This window comes from Zalophus californianus, chromosome 3 (assembly GCF_009762305.2).
Source record: "Zalophus californianus isolate mZalCal1 chromosome 3, mZalCal1.pri.v2, whole genome shotgun sequence".
Lineage (NCBI taxonomy): Eukaryota > Metazoa > Chordata > Mammalia > Carnivora > Otariidae > Zalophus > Zalophus californianus.
Window position 1 is genome coordinate 64,616,922 of NC_045597.1, and position 21,602 is coordinate 64,638,523.

The following is a 21,602-nucleotide window of genomic DNA, read 5'->3' on the forward strand; positions in this document are numbered from 1 at the left end:
CCCTGAGTCATAGAGGGAACCAAAGGTCATCGCAGCTTCCCCTTGTCCTTGCATCCCTTGCTCTCAGCCCGGAGTTCTCCAGCCTGACCAGCCTTGTCATCTTCTTCACGTCCTTACCTCTGACCCTGGACAGGAGGGATTCAGTGAAACCCCTTGAGGCAATGTCCTCGTGACTAGCATGGCCCTGGATTTTGTCTCCGTGTTGATATCTGAACTTCATCTTTCCCCCACTTGTTGGTGCTCCTTGACGTGGCAATTTGCTCCTGGCAACTGAGACTAGGGATTTACAATAGTCAGATCCCACCAACTCCCAGCTTCATGGACTAGAATGTGGCCTCTTAGAAACATCCTGGATACTGTCTGCTGTCTGTTTCTTGATTTTTGATGGAAAGCCCTTCTGCTTACCCCAACTTTCCCAATTCCCTCGTTACTTTGTACTGCGTGCCCTGATGCATAGCGCTGGCCAGGTTCCCCCATCTACGTGCATTGCCGTATCCTTCTGCTTCGGTGGAAGAACTTCCACACAGCATCTAGAACTCAGTTACCTCCCAGGTTGTGGTTCATTCAGAAAACAGTTCTGGTTCCAAAACTCGGCCTCTTCTCAGACATCTGATTCATCCGCAGTTAACCCCATCCTCATGTATGATCCCTAAGTTCCCAGGAATCACAGTGCCCTTTTACTGGTTTTGCAGTAAATGATTACATATTATGAACAAATTTTACTCTCTGTCTAAGAAGTTCCCTCGCTATGGAAGTCTGAGGCAAAGTTTCTAGTATAAATTGCATTCTAGAAGCAAATGTATTGAATTGCATGGTATTATTTTAGTGTACCCATGCCAACGGTCTCCTCTATTATCATGAAAAGCAACAGATAATTGCATATCTCAAATATTATAGAGCCAAATCATTCAGCCCAAACAAATCAGATATTCTACCTGTATTTTTTTTTCCAGATCATGAATGTAAATCGGCAAGCAATAATTCTTGGTATAATTAATGCACTAGAATGTATAGAATGTCTGAGGCAGGCAGAAGTTACCTGTCCCTTGATGACCCTGTTTCAGTATAATGGGTCCAGTCACTGCAAGAGGATGTCTAGCAATGCTCTCTACAGCTTATTTCTTTGCTTTTATTGATCTTCGGTTTTCTTTTTCTAATTTCTTTTTATGAATTTCTTTTTATAATTTATATTACTCCATAAATTTCAATGTTTTTTTTTTTACTATCCATTATCTCAGAGATCTTATCCCATTTGAGGATTGAAAAACATAATACTTTATGTAAAGTACCTAATACAGTGCCTGCCATAGAATATGATTTAAAAAAAAAAGCTAGCTACTTTACATCTGTTTGTCATTATCAGTAGTAACAGAGCATTATCTCCCACCTAGATCTCCCTGGTTCCTCTGTGTTACCCCTTCCTTTCAGGGTGCAAACATAAGCTGAAACTCTGAGCCCTGTGTTTCCCCATTAGCCTCCACCCTGTCACCCTCCTTCCCTTCATCCAAACAATCCTGAAAAGAAGCCTGACCAAGACACCTTGTTTTCTTCTTATTCATTCTTCATCCAATTGCAATTTGGCTCCTGCTTCCATCAGTCCACTAACACTGCTCTAGAGAATATCTAGAGCCTAGAAAATTCCTAGAGCCTCCATATCCCCTCTGTCAAGGGACACTTACCTCTCTAAAGCTTATTGAATGTGTCTGCAACGTGTGAACATGTTAACACTTTTACTTTTGAAATCTTGCCTTCCTTTAATTTCAATGTTACTATGTCTTTATACTTCGTCTCTTACTCCTCCAATTTTTCTCACTGTTCTCTTATAATTATATTTCAGTTATTGCTTTTAAATAGTGATCTTGCCTTAATGACTAACTTCAGACCATAATACAGTATCTCTGTTGAAAACTCATCTGTGCTTATGGATGCGGTCCTAGATGTCTTGAGGAATGACTCCTATATTCATATCACTAGCACAGAACTCTCTCTAAGATCTGTAGATCCAACTGTCCTTTGGATGCCTTTCCATGCGTATCTCCTAAAAATTTAAACCCGAGGAAAATTCATCAGAGTCTGTCTAAAAATTTGTTCTTCCTCCTCAATGCTCTTTCTTAGTCAATACTATCACAACCCACCCAGAAATTTAAATCAAAAACTTGTGCTTTATACGATCCTTCCCTCCCCAACCCTTCCACATGCAGTCAATAGCATCTATTCCTGCTCTTCATTATCCTGGAGTCACCTTCCCTTGTTCACTGGCCATGCCTAGGTCAAAGTTCCCTTGCTCCTGGCCTCTGCCTTCTTTTATATGTCTTCCATCTTGTTCCCTGAGTGATCTTTCTGAACCAAAATCTTGACACTCCTCCAATGAAAGTGTCTAAATGGTTTCTCATTCCTTACCAGGTACAGCCAAATTCCTTAGCATGACATACCAGGTCCTTCAACGATCTTCCCCTTGCTTCCTTATCTAGCCCCATCTTTCCCCACTCCCCAAAAACATTTTACTCTTCAACACTTTCCAATCAATCCCCAATTATATCATATTCTTCTTTCATCTCAGAATGTCCTTGTTCTCCCTTTCCAAGTGGCAAAATTGTCTTCTGTCTTCCAAATCCTACTTCAGACATGCCTTTTCCAGGATGTCTTCCTGATCCCCTGCTGACTGTGAGCTCCCAGTGGGCACCACCTGGTCTGTGTCTTCTATGTCTCTCCTTCAATTTCCCCACCAGCAAATGACACTTTTTTTCTGCTCTTTTCACTAAGAAAACCAAATATTGAGTCACTGAAATTATTCTACCTACAATTTTAAATTAGTAGTCTCTGGTTAAGGGACTCTGCTGTGAAGAGAGGGGCATGGGCTTTATGACAGATCCTGGCTCATTGAGAAAATCCCTTTGATGTTTATTGAAGGTATATTCCTCAAAAGTGGAACTGGCCAACTGAGATCCTACTTCATGTGTTTTAATATTACATTATTCCTTATAAACTAAGAGTAAAATAGTCAGATGTGTCTTATATTAATTTATGTTTCCTCATCGTTTTCGTTTCAAAGGATAGAGGCAAACCTCAACTGTGGAATATATTATCTTTTTACTTGTTCTGTTTCTCTAGTTGTAAGTATTTAACTGGGAAGCAAGCTAATTTTTTAAAGTAGCAACTGAGAAATATCTTTAAAGAGCAAGAGACAAAGAAGTTATCTTTAGGAAGGCAATGCTATAGCATCAACCCGTAAGAATTACCAGGTTTTAGTCAACTAGGGTTTTATGCTAAGTATTATTTGATTAAGTGTGGTATTTCCTCAGAACCATTCTGTCCTTATCTCACCAAAGAATTGGGAAAATAGTTGTCACATAAAAGCAGTCTGAGATGTACTGCAGCTAATGACTTTTCAATCTATGGGCAATCTCGCTATCATATAGTTCTGGGAATCACTAATGGTGGAAACATTTCTAGAAGCAGTGGCTTTAAAATGTTAACTTAGATTGCTTTTTTTTAGTCCATATAATGAATAATTAACATAATAATATAAATAAGAAATACTAAGGTCTTGATGCTAGGGTCTTAATTAATCTAAAAGTAAATATACTTTGCTTAAATGGAACTCTTCTGCACACCTCACTTTTGATTCATTTCACTGAAGAAAAGAAAAGAAAAATAAGAATGAAATCCAGAATTAATCACAAGATGTCACCTTATTTTGAATTTTCTCCTTTTCAAATTCTAATTAAAAACCTAAATAAATGTTTTGCCGAAGGGTTTGATAATATTCTCTAATAACTAGTAGTTCTTATTTAGACAGAAGCAAATCAGTATTGTTCAACCATAGCAATCCATTTATTGTACATCACACTTTTTATCTGAACACTTAAAAAAGCAACTGTTAAGGGATTTATGTGGCATTTTATATAATTTATTATAGCACGTAGATTATATAACTTCTAGCTCTCTCTCTGAACCGCTGTTGATACCAGGGGAAAACCAGCTGAATTATATTTGTGTACTCATGGTGAGAATTTACACCATTTAGAAAGAAAGAACAAAATTATCTTATATTGAACCCACATGACACTGTCATTAATTTTAGAAATTGTCCTTAAAGTTACTAAAAATAAGGATCTATGGACTTGGATCAAATTTACTTATTTCCTGAGAAAGTTTTCAAAGAATAACTTGGAGTAGGCTTTTCCTAGGGCCAATGAATTAGATTAAACTTTCCCGGAGAGTTTTAGAATCTGACATCTGGGTTGGCCTTTAAGAACACACGGTCAACTCCTCACATGATGCACATCCCTGCTGGCAAGACAAAGTCTGATTGAGGTTGGTCAGATCAGCCCCCTTATCATTTTATGATAATTTGGTCCATTGTTGAATAACAAATAGCAAAATAAATCCATAAATAATTACATATTTTATAATTAAAATTTAATTAAACAATTATAATATGAAATTGTTTACCTAAAAAAAAAAAAACCTTGAGAAAAGAAGCCCTGAATGCCAATTAAGTTCTCCTTAGTTAGATTTTCCTAGGTATACAGACCAAAAATTCTTGGAAGATTTCAAGTAACAAGAGTTTGGTCCAAGAATCATGCACAGGATTATAGCATTTTGATCCTCTGAGGCAAGGATTGACCTTAGCAGGGGCAGAACCTAGAACAAGGCTTGGCTTCAGGAAGGGCAGGAGATGACATAGCCCTGGACCGTAAGATCATTTACTCTGAGAAACAGTGTTAACCTGAGTCATGCATTCCAAGTCTATCTTCTTCAGTGTTGACTTATTACCTGGCTTATTTCTCTTCAGTTCTCTGTTCTTTCATTTTTGTTGTCTCAAAGCTTTGGCTTCTCATAATTCCAATGACCCTAACTCTTCATTGTAACTCCTGTCATTTCAGCCCCTTTTGTCAACTACCTCGTTCTCTTGATATTTCTAAGGTAAATTTGTATAGAGAGGAAATCTGATAGTGTAGGCTCATCTTTTTCAAATCAGTCCATGCCATTAACCCCTGGCCTCATATGAATTGGCTTTCCTTGGCTCACTCGACCTCTGAAATCCTACCTCCTTAGTCACCATGCCAGGTATGAGAATAGTTTTGTTTTTGTTTTTACAATATAATGTGACTAAAGTCTTATTTTAACCATTTGTCAAAGAGTATAAAAATCCTGTTATCATTTTATATACATTATACTAAGATAATCGTCCTGCTGAAACAAACAGTTCTTCATTTAGTTTCAGACATTCTTTATCTTATTTCATTTCTTGGACTAAGTTAAGGAAACTTTACTTTCAATAAAACACCAGAGTTCATTCATTGGCAGGAATGAATTAAATGTTCCCTGAAATAGGAAGAATAGCAAATTTTGTTATCTGAGCATTTTGACGTTTGCCATCTTATAGGATTCACTATGTACAACTTTAAATGGAATTGTGGGAATCCACAATGATAATATGATCTTGAGTCCTTCTACAACCAAGAAGCAAGAGCTCGTGAATGAAGTGACATCTTTCAAAGACTAAGCTTGAGGATGTATTATTTATTAACTATCAATGCCCTACGACACTTGTTACCAAGTTTTCTGTGAAAAGGATAGTAAATATTTTAGACTATGTGGGCCATATGTTCTCTGTTGCAACTATTTATCTCTGCCATTTTAACACAAAAGAAACCATAGACGATGCATCAATAAATGATTGTGGCTGTGTTTCAATAAAACTTTACTTATGGACATTGAAATGTGAATTTATAAAATTTTCAAATGTCACAAAATAGCTTTTTCCCAACCATTTGAAAAAGCAAAAACCATTCTTAACTCAGGAGCCATGCAAAAACAGGCTGTGGGTCAGATTTTCTCCTCTAGGAAACTAAATAGTTTTCAAAGCTCTTAGGAAAATTAAGTACATGATTTGTGCTATATGATGGAAACAATTTTCTTTAATTCTTTTTATTAAGTTTAATTTTATAATTCTTTAATACCTTTTATTAAGTTTAATTTTTAAATTAAACAAATACACATAATAGGAATCAAGTTCTATTGTTATATCTTATAGTATAATAGTTCTATTAATATAGCTATTAGCATCATTTTATCTTTATTCCAGGTTATTTGAGACACTCCAGTCCCTGTTTTGGTCAATATTTGGGCTGATCAATTTATATGTGACCAATGTCAAAGCACAGCACGAATTCACTGAGTTTGTTGGCGCCACCATGTTTGGGACATACAATGTCATCTCTCTGGTTGTCCTACTCAACATGTTAATAGCTATGATGAATAACTCTTACCAACTCATTGCTGTAAGTTGAATAACTTTATTTTAATTCCACATTTCCCCCTAGAATGTGTTATTTCTAACCATACTCTGTCCTATTTATCAGAGAAAACAGTCTGTAACTGGCTATTGATGAGACAGAACAGAATTATAATATCAATGGTTAATTTGAAGTTTCCAAACAGTATTATACCGTATTTGGCTACATACTAATTTAGTTTTGTCATATTATGGAAGATTATAAAGTAAATGAAATCTATCTTCCCAAGCAGTCATTGGCGATGGCAAGCACTGGGGGAGAGATGAATTATGAACAAGTGGCTCATCTCTATGCAGCACCCTTTGCATTTTCCATTGTCTCTGACCATTTAACCTACAGTCTTGGTATAAACAAACCCGTGCCATCCTGGAAAGATAAAAAAGCTAGCCTAGAGGGGAGTCTAAGGGAAAAAGCCACAAGATTTTCAGTTTCTTAAATCCAGAAAAAGCAATGTAGGAGTAACCCTGACTTCTACAACAGAGTACACAATACCATATATGTTTATTTGAAACTCTAGAATCCAAACAAGTTAGTTTATTTATTCATTCATTCAACAAGTTCTTATTGAGAACTTATTCTGTTGCCAAGTACTATTCTAGGAACTAGAAATACATCAATGAAATAAGAAAGAAAAAAGCCCTTTGTCTCCTTGAACTTCCCTACATGTCAATGGCCATTAGCAATAGCAACAGAACAAATCCATCCTGGGATGAAATACACTTAAGTCTTTCATATTTACACCTGAGACAAGTAGCATTTTATAAGCATAATTTATAACCATAATTGTCTTTTTAAATAGCCACAATTATATTACATCTTTGAATCTATTGCTAAACCGCTGGAATGCTGTTACTGTTATTTTGAGGAGCAGCATTCTGAATTTTACTTCAACAGTCTTTATGGAGGCAAGATACCCTGTCACGGATGAAAAACTGCATAAAACATAAGAATAGATTATTTTTATTTACTGATTCTCAAACTAAGTATTTGCACCGGATACACCTAGCTCCATGATTTGCAGGTGAATATCTGAATTTGTGGAGCTTCATTTAAGCATCTTGCAAGTATGGATTTTTTTAAGATAGTCTCTATGTATTTGCTTCAGAAGTTCTGTATTCCTCTGGTCAACACATTTGCAAAACATGGATTTTATTTTCCAGACCAGCCTTCCAAAAAAATTAGAAAGTCTCTAATTATCAAGCTACATATAGAGAAACTGTATATACAATTTGGAGCCTATAAAACACGGGCCAACACTTTATGGAAGTGACTGCTTTTTTATGACCTTAAGCCAATTCTACTGACTCCCATTCTCCATGACTACAGCAAACAATATATATTTTTCTTCATTACTGCAGAACCTGTAAGCTTGTTTAGAAAGAAAGCCAGGGAAGGTGGGAGAAATAGAGAGGAAGAGGGGATTATGGGGGCGGGGGGCGGAATGCAACTTCTGTGTTTCTGTCTATTGATCAATCTATCCCATTAAACATTTGCTAAGCAACAATGAAGGTCACACATTTTCTAGATATGCTCATTCCTGTTGAAAGCACAATCTGTTCAGTGTCTAGATGAAAATCTCTATTGCTCAGAGTAGAAATGTATATACAACACATACATTCATTAGCACACAGTCATTTAGGAATATTAGAATGAAGCACAGTCTAAGGTTATACTCCTACTCTAAAATCTTAATTCTTCTTTCTAATATTAATGGGTTAAAATGAATTGTTTTGAAATCCTAAAATGTATGTATGCCCAGTTTCTACCACCTCCTACTTCCCAGATTTTCTGCTTTAGTCAGATTTGTGGCTAATTTAAGAGGGGACTGGCTGCCCTATCTCTAATTGTCACAAATGTTCTTAAGTTCTTCCAGGAGATTAATAAAGTGGGATGATTGATAAATGATGAGGGGGATACCCTCAGGCTTACAGGCAGCCACTAACCATACCCCTATCTGGGACCATTTGGACAAAGTTATGTCAGGGTTCAATGCTGTGTCAGAGGCCCTATTCTACATTTGTTAGAGGAACTTCTCTCTGAATTTTTGCCTGTTGCCTAAAGATGGACAAGAATTATTCACATAGAAACATACCAAGTAAGACTTCTCCTGGAAACACCAGAAAGTTAAGCCATGAGCATCCATGCAGGTGACACTCACCTAGGCAGGGATTCAAGGCCTTGGGTAAGAGATAAAGGCCTGTTTGTGGCCAGAATCTAGTGCAACTGAGCTAATGTAAGCCTACAGTGCAGGAAAGGAAAATTCATCTTCAAGTCATAACTGATCACTGCAGTCTCTTTAATGTGGAATTATTTTAGATGTCTGTTTCATGGAAGAAGGAAGGATAAATCCTGACAAGATTGCTGTGACTCTTTACCAGGGTAAGCCATCATCAGAAATGTTTAGATGACTATCGCTGAGAGTCAGCCTTGTTTTTATAAGCAATTTAATTAATGTTCCAAGAGCTGCTCCAAGTCAAATACAGGCTCTCTGTGAGGTTTATCTCACCTTAGTAATTAAGAAACCTGTCAACAGTTACCATATTCTCCCGTTCAGGACCATGCAGATATAGAATGGAAATTCGCTCGAACAAAGCTTTGGATGAGTTATTTCGAAGAAGGAGGTACTCTGCCTACTCCCTTCAATGTCATCCCGAGCCCCAAGTCTCTCTGGTACCTGATTAAATGGATCTGGACACACCTGTGCAAGAAAAAGATGAGGAGAAAGCCTGAAAGTTTTGGAACAATAGGGGTAAGAACACAGCATGTTAGTATTACTCTTTTTTTAAAAAATTGTGTATTTGAATATATTTGCATTTCCTGTTGGATATTTTTGTATTTTTAGCCTTTTTGTTTTTCCTGGTTGCATTTGGTGACCATTTATCACACAGCTACCATGTCTAAGACACTGGTTCCTACAGTGAGGGTGGTCACTGTTATTTAAATAGGAGCCCCACGTGACACAGGCCTCTCCTGGACCCATGAGCCAAAGCTGGAGGAACTAACACATTGGCTCTTGGTACCCCTGATTTCTAGCCCATTTCAGAATTGCAGCCTCAGGTTATTTGTGGCATTACTTACTCATCGTCTACTTCTCTCTCTGGATTGTAAGGGAAGGGGGCTGTTTTCAGTCATCTTGTTTTCTTAGTGTCTAGCTTAAGCTCCTACACAGCAGATAATGTTTGACAAAAATTTCTCAACTAAATGATTAAATGGATATTATAACTTGAAATTGTTGTGCCATGTTCAAGCACAGTGACTTCAGAATATGTCAAACTGCTCAACGTTTTGCTTCTACTCCCAATCATTTTAAATACCCGGAAGTTGGGTTTTTTGAAAATGTTAGGAACACCCAGAGCCATGCTCCTATTATACTGTAAATTAAACTTCCTTCGGAAATTTCTTTCATTCTGGAAACCAAGGCTTCAAGCAATTCCATCAGAAGAGACATGGACTTAGGACTTTGTTCCAGCCAAACCACTGACATGGAACAAGATATTCTTCATTTCTTCCTTACAGTTCTCGTGGTGATCTTTTGAGAATTCATACTCTACCATTCATTACTCATTTTGACTTGCTCAGAGAAATTGCTTTGTAAGTATTCTAATATGCCATTATATTAGAATCACCAAGTAATACTAGTTACGTACTAAAATTTTTAAATTTGTTTTGAATTTTATTTAACATGGTTTTTGACTGTTAGCTATGCCCTAAGTGATCCTTCTCACTCGTTAACCTCATGGCCTACTAGGCATTGTTATCAGCATCAAATAGGCCTTTCTCTGCTGACAGTGGTATTGATTTCGCTGTCTTGTCAGTAACATTTCAAATTCTAAAGAGAAATTGTTGGCAAGAGTACATAGCAAACAGAAAGGTGGTTAGGAGAAGCAGGTAGTTTCTTTCTTATAAATTCCTACCCCATGAACTTGGAGGACTAAAGTTTGGGCATATATCTGATCTTAGAAACCAAAGTTAAATTATGATGAAGCCTTAGCCAGCAATCCTCATGCTAATTGATAGACTTTATCACTAACTTTAGAAAGAGTGAAATTATTTTACTCCAGATGTTTGATTTCTGTCAAAAAATAGGTTTAAGTTACGTAAAAATGATTGTAAAGTAAATACAATGACTTCGGTTTAATAAGCAATTATTGCACACGTTCCACATGCCAACCAGGAACTGGGCGGTGGGAGGAGGTACAAAGGCATGCTTTCCATCCTTGAGGGCATCATTTCTCATACAGGAGATATAAATATGAGAACATATTACTATAGTACATGTCATATAATATTTTTAGCATTATAATATTGTTAACATGCAAGATGCTATGACAACAGCGTAAGCAATAAATAATGTTTTCCTTGAGAGAAACAGAAAAAGTTTTCAGAGAAGACAAACTCTGCTTACTCTCTTCCACATTAAAATATAGTTGTCTTTTTCCGCATCTTATTCTTAAATTCATAAGAAATCTATTTAATCAATCCCTGAAAAGATATTAATGATTAGTACAGTTGTGTGCTATCTCTCATAGGAGTATTTTGATTTCAAAAGAGTTTCTGGGCCCCAAAAGAAAGGTCACACACACACAAAAATTGTCCTTACTGGTTTACTTTTAGGCAACAGGAGAGAGAATCTTGGGTTTTAAGATGCCGCAAAACTTTTAACAAGATATGAGGCCCTGCTCTGATATTTTGAGACCCATCTGAGCTGCCACCAAAATAATAGAAAACCACTCTAAGAACTTGACTTCCAAGTCCCTCCCACCCTCCAGAATCCTCCCACTGTTGATAAATTGTTAGGAATATGTTACCATCATTTCTTAGATGCAAAGAAGGGCTTAAAGTTCATTTGGGATTTCTTATTAAAGCAGTGATTCACACCTTTCAGAGGGAGAGAGTGAACGGTGTCAGTTAAAAAGCTTTCTTTTCTATACATTACTGATCTCCAATAAACCAGATTTCTTTTTATGTCTCTATCTTTAAATTTAATCCAAGCTGATGCACAGAGAGAGAATTCACAATTAACTGTGTGACCTCAAGCCACTCCTTTCTCCTTAGCCACGTATATCTTACTAACTTTTGATAATGGATATTTTTATGCTTTGGGAATTTATGACCAACTAAATAAATATTATGAGTCATGTCTCTCTTCTCTACTTTCATCCCACGCTCAATCCTGCCTCTTCTTCACCAAGCTAAGGCTTTGGGCGAACACCAGCCTAATCAAACTCAATGCTATAAATTGACTCTTTGTCTATACTGCATTTCCAGAATAGGAAAGACATAATATTTTGGTTTGCATAGTTGTAGTTGAGTTTTATACAGTTAGATCTTAGATGGAAGTAAATCATATGTATTATTTATAAAGAAAAATATAAGATAAAGGAAAAGTAAATTAAGAAGTTTGGGTAATATTAATAGAAGAGTTAAATGAAAAAATAAATGTCGAAAAATAATTGATTTTTCTGTGAATTCAATTTTGTTAATCCTCTTGACAGTTCATTAGTGTAGACAAATGAAGACAAGGAGATATATGCATTTCCATTAATTAAAAGGTGACTTCGAAGTATGAATGACAGTCACTGTATAACCAAGGCATGGCTTAGAGTATCATATTACACTACAAAGGGACCTTAGAAATCATTTAGCTCAACCATTTCCTTTCAAAGAGGACATATTTACCTTGCCCAGTGTTTCAGGGTCCTTGGTGATGGGGGAGGGGGGGGAACCTGGGTCTTTTGTTTCCCAGACCAGTGTGTTTTCCATCACCCTCTTGATTCCTGAAAAACCTAATAACGGTGCAATGATACCTTCCACGTTGTGTATTCATCATTTCATTTTTTCTCAATAGCTTTTGCAGATCCTGTCATTGTTCTCAGCTGCCCTTGTTTCACAGGCTGGCGTACCTTCTGTTTGCATCTCAATTGGTTTATATTTAGGCCACATTTGTGAAGCAGAAATTTGAAGCTAAGCTGGAGGTAGAGTTATGTACTCTTTGATGTATTTTCTCTAACCTTCCTACCTTGTGATTCATTCACTGACTCTGGTCACCCAGCAGCTGCCCGAATGTCACGCTGGTGCTCCTTCCCTGCACATGGCCAGGCAGAGCCTGCAGCCAGGGCTCCTCAGGGTGGCTGCATGAGCCACTCTCCAGGAGCCCATCATTGGTGATCTTATCTGGCTATTTATGGTTTCTGGGTAATACTGATACAGCTAGCCCTGAAAATTCATTAATTTTTTTTTTAACTTTGGACTTTTATGGGTGATTGGGAGTTCCAGATAAATGAACCTTTCATTTGGAATGCTTTACGGGGGAAACATAAATGAAGCAGAAATGCTTTATTGAGCAAAACCTTTACTGTAAAGAGTAAACCCATTATTGAGAAATGGCTTGTCTCTGGGAAATTATGAACATCCCACCAAACAGGCAGCCTACTGAGAGGTCAGTAAAATAAGAAACATGTTGTAGCTTTTGGTTTTTAATATTACTACTTGTCTAATTTTTAGCTTAACCCCATTTTATCAGCAAATACCCTTCTCCATATGAAACCACTGGTTCTTAGACTTTAGCACATGCTAGAATTATCAGGAATCTCTATTTTAACAAGCATTTCCTTGTAACTTTAATTAGAAACTCCTGTTAAAGAAACCGTTGGTATCTAGCACAGCTTTTTAAACGAAAACAAAATCAACATTTGTATTTATTGCTCAGAGGTCCAGATCATTTAATTAAAGTAAAAAGATGTTAATGCCAAAGTGTTTAATTGATATGAAACATTTCAATGCCATAGGCCAGGTTTCTAAAATGGAATGCTTAGGTTACAGGTCAATATGCTGAACTAAAAAATGTGAGGTCTTTGGACAAAATGATAAAGAATGATTTTAACTCCCTTAGATTCATGTTATCCACTTTCTGATTTTCTCTTGTAGTGAGGAAAACATGAAACACTATGTCCGTTAGGGTCATTTAGCATCACTCAGCTCTGGGACCACAGATGGAACACTCATGCCTGACCAGTTGCCAGACATACACTCGGTTAAGCCACTGCCAGAGAATTAGAAACCGTGAATGGATTAAGACCAGCTATCATCACTAGAGCGAAAATGCTAATAGCACATGCTTTTCAGACTGTATTTTTAGTGCTAATTTATCAAAATGCATTGTTCCTTAATCTTCACGACTTTCAGTAGGCCTAACAACATATCTGATGGATACCATAGTATTCATCCAGGAGTACCTCCCAACCCCTAATTTACTGCTGTAAAATTTGCTGACCGGGCCTTTTAATTAAGTTTACTTTCCCAGGTAGGGATGTGGAGGAATGAATTGTGTGATGTTCTTGATGTCTCCAGAGTGAAACCCTGAATATTTGGCTTGACAAGGTGACATTCAGGCATTTGATATAATTTATTTTTATATGCTTAGAAAGTGTGCTTATAGAGAACAATATGTAGCTCCATCTGTAAATGAGCCAAACAGCAATTTTGAAAAAGGGGTCTCATCTTGGAATGGCCCCTTGCCTTTTTCCTCATTTTTTAAAAGGAGAAAAGCATAGCAAGCCGCAGCCCCTAAGGGATTCACCAAGCAAAGCAAAGGATAAGAGGTATAATGCATGGGCTCAAAGTCAGTGATGGACCGAAACGCGAGGGGGAATGAGAGAGACGGGCTGACAGTTAACTGCAGGGAACCAGCTGGGTGAAGTGTGCCTGACACTCAGCACAGGGGTCCTGCAGGCAACCAGATATAAAGAGCAAGATATGTCAAAGCCAATCCCTCAGAGCCCTTTCTTTCCCAGCTGCAAAACCCGTTCTGCTCTAAGGCAATCTGACACTTCCATGGAAATGCCGAGTTCCCTCACAGCAACAGAGGTTCCGTTGGTCTTTTCCTTTATCATTAGTTCTGTGATCCGCGTACTGCCTTTATCTTGTCCCAACCAAATAAGAGGAACCTGCAAACTGTGAGGTACACCGATGTGGCACACATGTGTGCCTTGGGCCCCCAAACGAAAGTCACCCTGCCAAGGAACATTCTGCAGATGCTGCTAGATTTCTGACATGATTTGCAAAGAAAACCGCTGACTTAAAATGCACATCTTTCTACAAAATATTATATTATTTTTATGAACGCAAATCGGTCAGTTCTGTTCTCGGTCATTTCCAGTGAGGATTACAAGATGGAATACCTTCCCCTATGAGAGTAAATGCCTTCAAAAGTCAACTGATCTTTACCCAACAAAAAGATAGCAAACATGCTAGGTATTGTTGATGGTAGTTCTACTGTACAATGTTTAATAATGTTACCAATTGCCAAAAATTATCATTATGTTTATTGCAAAGAGTACATATATTATGGGTTGACTTGTGTCCCCCCAAAAAGATACGTTGAAGTCCTAAATTCCGGTACCTCAGAATGTGACCTTATTTGGAAATAGGGTCATTGCTGATGTAATTGGGTTCAGATAAGGTCATATCGGAGTGGAGTCCTTATCAGAACATGACCATGTGAAGACACAGAGACACAGGAGATCACCTTGTGAAGACAGAGGCAGAGATTGGAAATATGCAGCTGCAAAGCAAGGAACACTGAGGATTGACAGCCACCATGAGAAGCTAGGAAGAAGAAGGGAAGGATTCTACCCTCAGTCTCAGAGGGAACAGTTCCCTGCCAACATCTTCATTTGAGACTTCTTGCCTCCAGAACTATGAGACAATAAATTTCTGTTGTTTGAGCCACACAGTTTATGGTATTCCATATGGCAGCCCTAAGAATCTAATACAACACATAACATGCATCTGTGGTTACTCATTTTTATTCAAAGAAATATGGACCCAGTATGTTAATGGTGCTGACCCTCAAATTAAGATGTTTTGGGTAAAGGGAGACAAAATCATAAAGAATACATAGCAGGTGTGTTCAAATGTCTCTAAGGGTCTACTTGATAGAGCAAAGTGTAAAGAGTAAGTTCTGGTCTGTGAGTTAGAACTGGCACTGCCATGAGAACACTGTGGTATTTTAGTTACTCAACTCCGTGGGCTTTGGTTTCCTTACTTATAAATGAGGCAGTGAGACTAGATCAGCTCTTTGGGGTTTTTGGTTTTGGGTTTTGTTTTGTTTGGGGGGAGCAGAGGAAGAGGGAAAGAGAGAGAGAGAGAGACTCTTAAGCAGGCTCCACAGCCTTCACGAGAGTCCAACACGGGGCTCGATCTCATGATCCTGAGATCATGACCTAGCCAAAATCAAGAGTTGGATGCTTAACTGACTAAGCCACCCAGGTGTCTCTTGGCTATTTGGTTCTAATAAACAATATGTCTGTACTGAAATTTAAAACCCAGTCTGATTTTCCTTGACCTTTGGTAGATCCTGGGAAGTTAGAGAATGAAATTAATTTTAGTGTTAGCCTAAGAAAGCTAATTAAAAAAAGAAAGGGAGTCATTGTATGCATTCCTGATAGATATATTCACAATTTATCAGTGACTGTATTGTCCACGATAGTTTCCCTGTATTAATGCTGAGAAATGTGGATTTGTGATTGGATGCACTATTGCATCTGGGCATATAATCCTCAGTCTTTTTCTTTAGTCTTAATCTTCCCCAGAGATTCAAAATAGATAGTGGCATCTCTACTTTAATGTCCTCTGTCAGCATCTCCAAAGTGGAATTCATTGTTATTTTTTAATAGCACCAACATCTCAGCAACTGGACTAAAAATGTTTGTCTTCAGGTTCTCATCCCAGCTGCCAAGCCCCCTGGCTTCTGTTCCCTCTCAACATTCTCTATCCCTTTGTGACCCTTGCTTCCCCTCCTTTTCATTCACACTGCCACTGGTTCAGCTCACATCCTGGTACCAGCATCCCAACTGATGCCTCACCTAGTCATTCTCCATGTTCCTCTTTCCTACCTAATACTGCTGCCATGTGATTATCATAGAAGTTCCACTTTCATCACATGTCACTGAACTCGTCAAAATCCCAGGTGCCTGCCAACCACTGAATTCATTGTGCCTTCTGAGATTCTGCATAAAGAACCTATGCTAACTTTCTGACATGAGCTAATCCCTATATTCGGATTATCAGAGCACATTGCCTCTGTACTGGTGGAATTAGCCCTAATATGTCTCTGACCCTCCAGCACCAACATATTGCTGACCATATTCCAATCTTCTGTCCATCTGAATGTCTGTGCATCTGTCAGAGTCCCATGATTCTTTCATGTCCAATCTAAAATCCCATTCCCCTCCCAAATAAATAAATAAATTAAATTAAATCCTGTTCCCTGTTGGAAAGCTGCTACTGGTTCTTTCCTTAGCCAAATATTACTTTTTCCTTCCCTGTACTCAAAACACATTCTTAAGGCACTCCCCATGTTTTTGCTTGTTTGTTTGTTTTTTGTTTTATTTTGTTTTGTTTTGCCTTCCTCTCTAGACATTCTTGTCATTCTACCTAGTAGACACTAAGCTGTTTAAGGGCAAAAAGTATGTTTATTCATCTCTGGGTTCTTGCAACCTCTGCCATGAATGTGTAACCACTTAATAAATATATCTTAAATTGGCCCTACAAGCTAGATTCATGAAATAGAAACCCGCAAAGGAAAATTCACAGAGGTCACAGCAAAAATCCAGTATCATGCAGGGATATTCGTAAAACTTTCAGGACCTCAAAAAAGATGATGGACTAGAGTTACACACCTATTAAATTGGCTAAAAACTGGAACACTGACACCACCAAATGCTAGTAAGGATGTGAAGCAACAGGAACCCTCATTCATTGCTGGTGGGAATGCAAAAGGGTAAGTTGCTTTGGAAGACAGTTTGATGGTTTCTTACAAGACTAAATATATTCTTACCATACAATCCAGCAATCACATTCCTTGGCATTTACACAAAGGAGTTGAAAACATATGTCCATACAAAATCCTGCACAAGGATGTTTATAGCAACTTTATTCATAATTGTCCAAACTTGGAAGCAGCCAAGATGTAGCTCAGTAGGTGAATGGATAAATAAGTTATGGTACATCCAGACAACTGAATATTATTTATTTAGTGGTAAAAAGAAAAGAGCTATCAAGGCATGCAAAGACGTAAAGAAACCTAAACACTTATTGCCAAGTTCAAGCAGCCAATCTGAAAAGGCTACATACTGTATGATTCCAACCATATAATATTCTGGAAGAGGCAAAATTATGGAGACAGTAAAAAGATGAGTGGTTGCCAGAGGTTGAGGTGGTGGGGGCAGGGAAGGGAGGGATAAATAGGCAAAGAACAGAAGATTTTTAGAGTAGTTAAAATACTCTGCATGAGACTATAATGATGGATACATGTCATTATACATTTGTCCAAACCCGTAAGAGTGTACAACACCAAGAGTAAACAGTAATGTAAACGATGGACTCCAGTTGATTATGATGTATCAATGTAGGTTCATTGATTGTAACAATGTACCACTCTCGTTGGGGATGTTGATGATGGGAGAGGCTGTGCATGTGTGGGGTAAGGGAATATATGGGAAATCTCTGTATCTTCCACTCAATTTTGCTGTGAACCTGACATTGCTCTAAAAAATGAGTCTTAATAAAACAAAGATACCTACAGAATTTGCATTACATTTATCCATATTTACTAGAGCCATCCCCTCACTCTATTACTTAAATACAAATTTCTTGCTTTCACACCTCTACTGCCTAGGTTAAAAGCATTCAACTCTTTAGCTAAATAAAATAAAATGCAGTCCTCAAGCATGAAATGCAGTAGCTAAATAAAATGCAGTCCTCAAGCATGAAATGCAAGCAAATCACACAAAGAGGGACAATTACATCTTCTTTTACTTCCTCTGAGGTAATCCTGGTATGTGTCAATTTATCTAGTTTTTTGACTCAAGAATATTTTTTAAAAACTGTATTAAATCATGTTATTAATTGGAAAGAGAAAAAAGGGAAAGAGGATGGGAACTAGTTAGTTGACATTAGTGATAGTTAACAATAGTGATAGTTAACATTAGTGATAGATGTCTTAAATCTCTTATCTCATCTAATTTTCAAAATCATCCAGTGTGTTTATCCTTACCTTGCAAAATAAAAAATGGGAATGGGAGAGGACCTCAGAGATAATTCCTTGTTTAGGTCAGTCACCTTCAAACCCAAGTGTGCCCTCTAAGTACATGTTCTTAAAGTGACACCCCACCACCTCCCAGAAAGTAAGAAAGTAGAGATAGGTAGGCATCATAGTAGTGGTTGATAGGAATCAGTTCTGTGGTGCTAACCAGAAAAGGAGAGATTACATAGACATGAGAGATACCTGAGCTGCATAATTTAGGGGTCATCATTTGGTGGATTTATTGCATTCATTTTTGTTTTCAGTATTCAGAAGAGGATTAGCTTCATCCGGTTCTTATTTTCCTAGGATACTGAAGTTCGTTTGGCTGATGTAATCTCACAAGACTAAAGATAGTTGTGTAGTATTACTACGTAGGTGTGAAAGAACAGTGGTGGGCAAAAACAATTAACTATATTAACTTAGGCTTAAATCTGGGCTATGGATATGGAATAGCTCCTAAAATTCATCATAGGAAACTTTTTCTATGCTCTCTCTGTCAGACTATTCTGCTTCTTAAAAAAAATTTACCTAGAGGGGCGCCTGGGTGGCTCAGTCCTTAAGCGTCTGTCTTCGGCTCAGGTCATGATCCCCCGCATCGGGCTCCCTGCTCAGGGGGAAGCCTGCTTCTCCCTCCTCCTCCCCCTCTCCCACTCACGCTGTCTCTTTCTCTCTCTCTATCTGTCAAATAATTAAAATTTTTAAAAAAATTTCCCTAGAAAAATCAATCTTGGATTAGTTTTTAAAGTGTAATCTTTGATCTTCTTATATTTGTGTTAAAATTTTTTAATTTGTTTATAAATAGGTTATGTTGAAATAAAAGACAGTCTGTGCTCTTTTCAGTACTAAAATGCATCACGATAATTTTCACTTGTTACTCGTAATTTTCTGAATCTGTCATTCTTAGCTTTAATTTTGCGTTAAGGAAATTTAAAGTTAAATCTTGACTTCAGACTGCTCTCTGCTGACTACTTTTTATTGGCTTTTTGACCAAAACAGAATAGCAAAGTGCAATAGAAGCCCAAAGTAATCAAGCTTGAGTTCACTAAATTCTATGCTTAAATTCAGAGTTTCTATCAACTTAACCATGGAATACAGGTGTCTTGTACAATATTTATAGTGAGCGTGTTAAAGAACTTGGTGCACACCTTGCTTTAGTATTTTTGTCCACTTGAAGTAAATTTAAGGAGATCTGGAAGGCCTGTGTCTTTACAGAAGTGCTTGTTGTCTTGGATTTCAGCTGAGCTTCGTCTCAATAGGAGTCATATACCTCCATCTTGTGGCTCAGTCATAAAATTCCCACACCATCTTTTTTCAAGATAGTCTAATTTTGTAGTGTTTCAAACTTCCCAGTCTTTTAATGAATGCCATAGTCATATTGAAAATTTGTTTAAGATTTGTGTAAAACTGAATGGTACTTAAATATTTAGTGGCTTTTAGGAAGTTAAGCATTATCTCAACTGTTCTTAAAAGTCACTAATAATCATGAAACACAAATTTATTCTCCTGGCCAGTGAAAAAGCCATTTTCCCCTATTCCCCTAAAGAGAAAAAAAGCTTCTTTTGCATTGTTTGATTTTTTCCTAATGTCATTTCACAGTGATGTAGTCACAACTCTTTTTAAAATCCCATTTTATCAGCTTATGATTAGGTATTTAGTAAGGAATAAGATCAAAAGATTTATTTAAACCCTAATATGTTATCTTTTTGCTTTCTCACAGTCTACCAAATTCATTCCTTTATTACAGAAATATTTTTTATTTTAATTTGGTCAGTTTTCTTCCTTAAGAATCAATACTGATATTTATTCAACATGCACAAAATGGGGATTATGATAGCTTTTTTTGTAGTACGTTGAGAATACCCATGAAATCTGCAATTATATAATTTTAGTGTCATTTATTATTTAACTCAATTTATTATGGACTTTTTCTTTAGTCATTAAACATCCTCTCTCTCCATTCTGCATGCCAGGATTACTGCTCTGTGCTAACTCTAGCTGCACTCCCAAACCATTCGGATCTTTTCAAAATGACAGCTGAGACTCACATTTATTTTTTAAAATGATGAATTTATGAGCCCGATGTTTGAACAGAATCTTTTATTTTTCTGTTAAATCCAACCACCTGATTAAAGCGGCAAATCCCTCTTGATGCACATCTGATTGAAATTAATGTTGGGGGGTTTAGTGGTCTAACATTGTTTCTGATTACATGTTGCATATCATGGCTAAACTCTCCATCTTGCTACACTGATATTTATGAAGACCTCCATATTGGTATAATGTGAGCTTTTTATTCTATTGAATTTTTGTTTTTATGTGATATTTCTTTTATTTTTTATTTGATATGTCTCATCTGTGTCTTTTATATTACTTCACGTTATTTGGGGTACATATCAGCTATGATTATCTAATTCTCTGTCACCTTCTATTAAAAGAACAACGTTCTCATCGTTAACTCTGTCTATATGTTAATTGCTGTAGGGATTATAACCTTGCACTTGTTCCTTTGATTCATTCATTCTTTTGATTCATGTGATGCACTCTCTAGCTATTGTTCATTGTCTAGTAAAATTTTCACTTTGGAAAAGTGAGGAAAAATATATTCTCAATTAAAAGAACAATGAATTATTTTCCAAAATGGTAATATATCACTCTAACTGAAAAGTAAATGCCTCTTTCCTTTTCAGAGGCGAGCTGCTGATAATTTGAGAAGACATCACCAATATCAAGTAAGTTATTCTAGTGTATCTTCACAATTTGCATTAAAATAAAGTACAGTCCCCTCTTCAGAACTGACTCAGGAGAGAAATCATATTTCTGCACTGAATATCAATTCTTGTGTTTTGACATGACTCAGGAGGTTATGAGGAACCTGGTGAAGCGATACGTTGCCGCAATGATCAGAGATGCCAAAACTGAAGAAGGTCTGACTGAAGAGAACTTTAAGGTAATCATTTTCATCCTCATCACCAAGAGGCAGGTTCTGCAGAGCATGGAACCAGACAAGCACATTTAAAATCAGAGCTGGAAACTCAGCCCTGTGTTCCAGCAAGCCCATGTGTCGTTGTCTTCCTCTTCTTCTTCTTCTTCTCCTTCTTCTTCCTCTTCTTCTTCTTCTTCTTCTTCTTCTTCTTCTTCTTCTTCTTCTTCTTCTTCTTCTTCTTCTTCTCCTTCTTTTAAGATTTATTTATCTTAGAGAGAGAGAGAAA

General features: G+C 37.2%; 1 protein-coding gene across 9 annotated transcripts in view; it reads left to right on the forward strand.

The window, feature by feature from the left end:
• TRPC4 (transient receptor potential cation channel subfamily C member 4) overlaps window positions 1-21,602 on the forward strand; it is a 199,976-nt gene that overhangs the window by 171,212 nt on the left and 7,162 nt on the right. For 8 of the 9 annotated variants that reach the window (XM_027589174.2, XM_027589170.2, XM_027589177.1 and 5 more), the window contains 4 exons: window positions 6,095-6,290; window positions 8,860-9,069; window positions 21,081-21,122; window positions 21,251-21,340. In XM_027589174.2, coding sequence (XP_027444975.1) covers window positions 6,095-6,290; window positions 8,860-9,069; window positions 21,081-21,122; window positions 21,251-21,340 — 538 coding nt within the window. The remainder of the gene's footprint in view (window positions 1-6,094; window positions 6,291-8,859; window positions 9,070-21,080; window positions 21,123-21,250; window positions 21,341-21,602) is intronic. The other variant, XM_027589178.2, reaches the window with a different exon arrangement.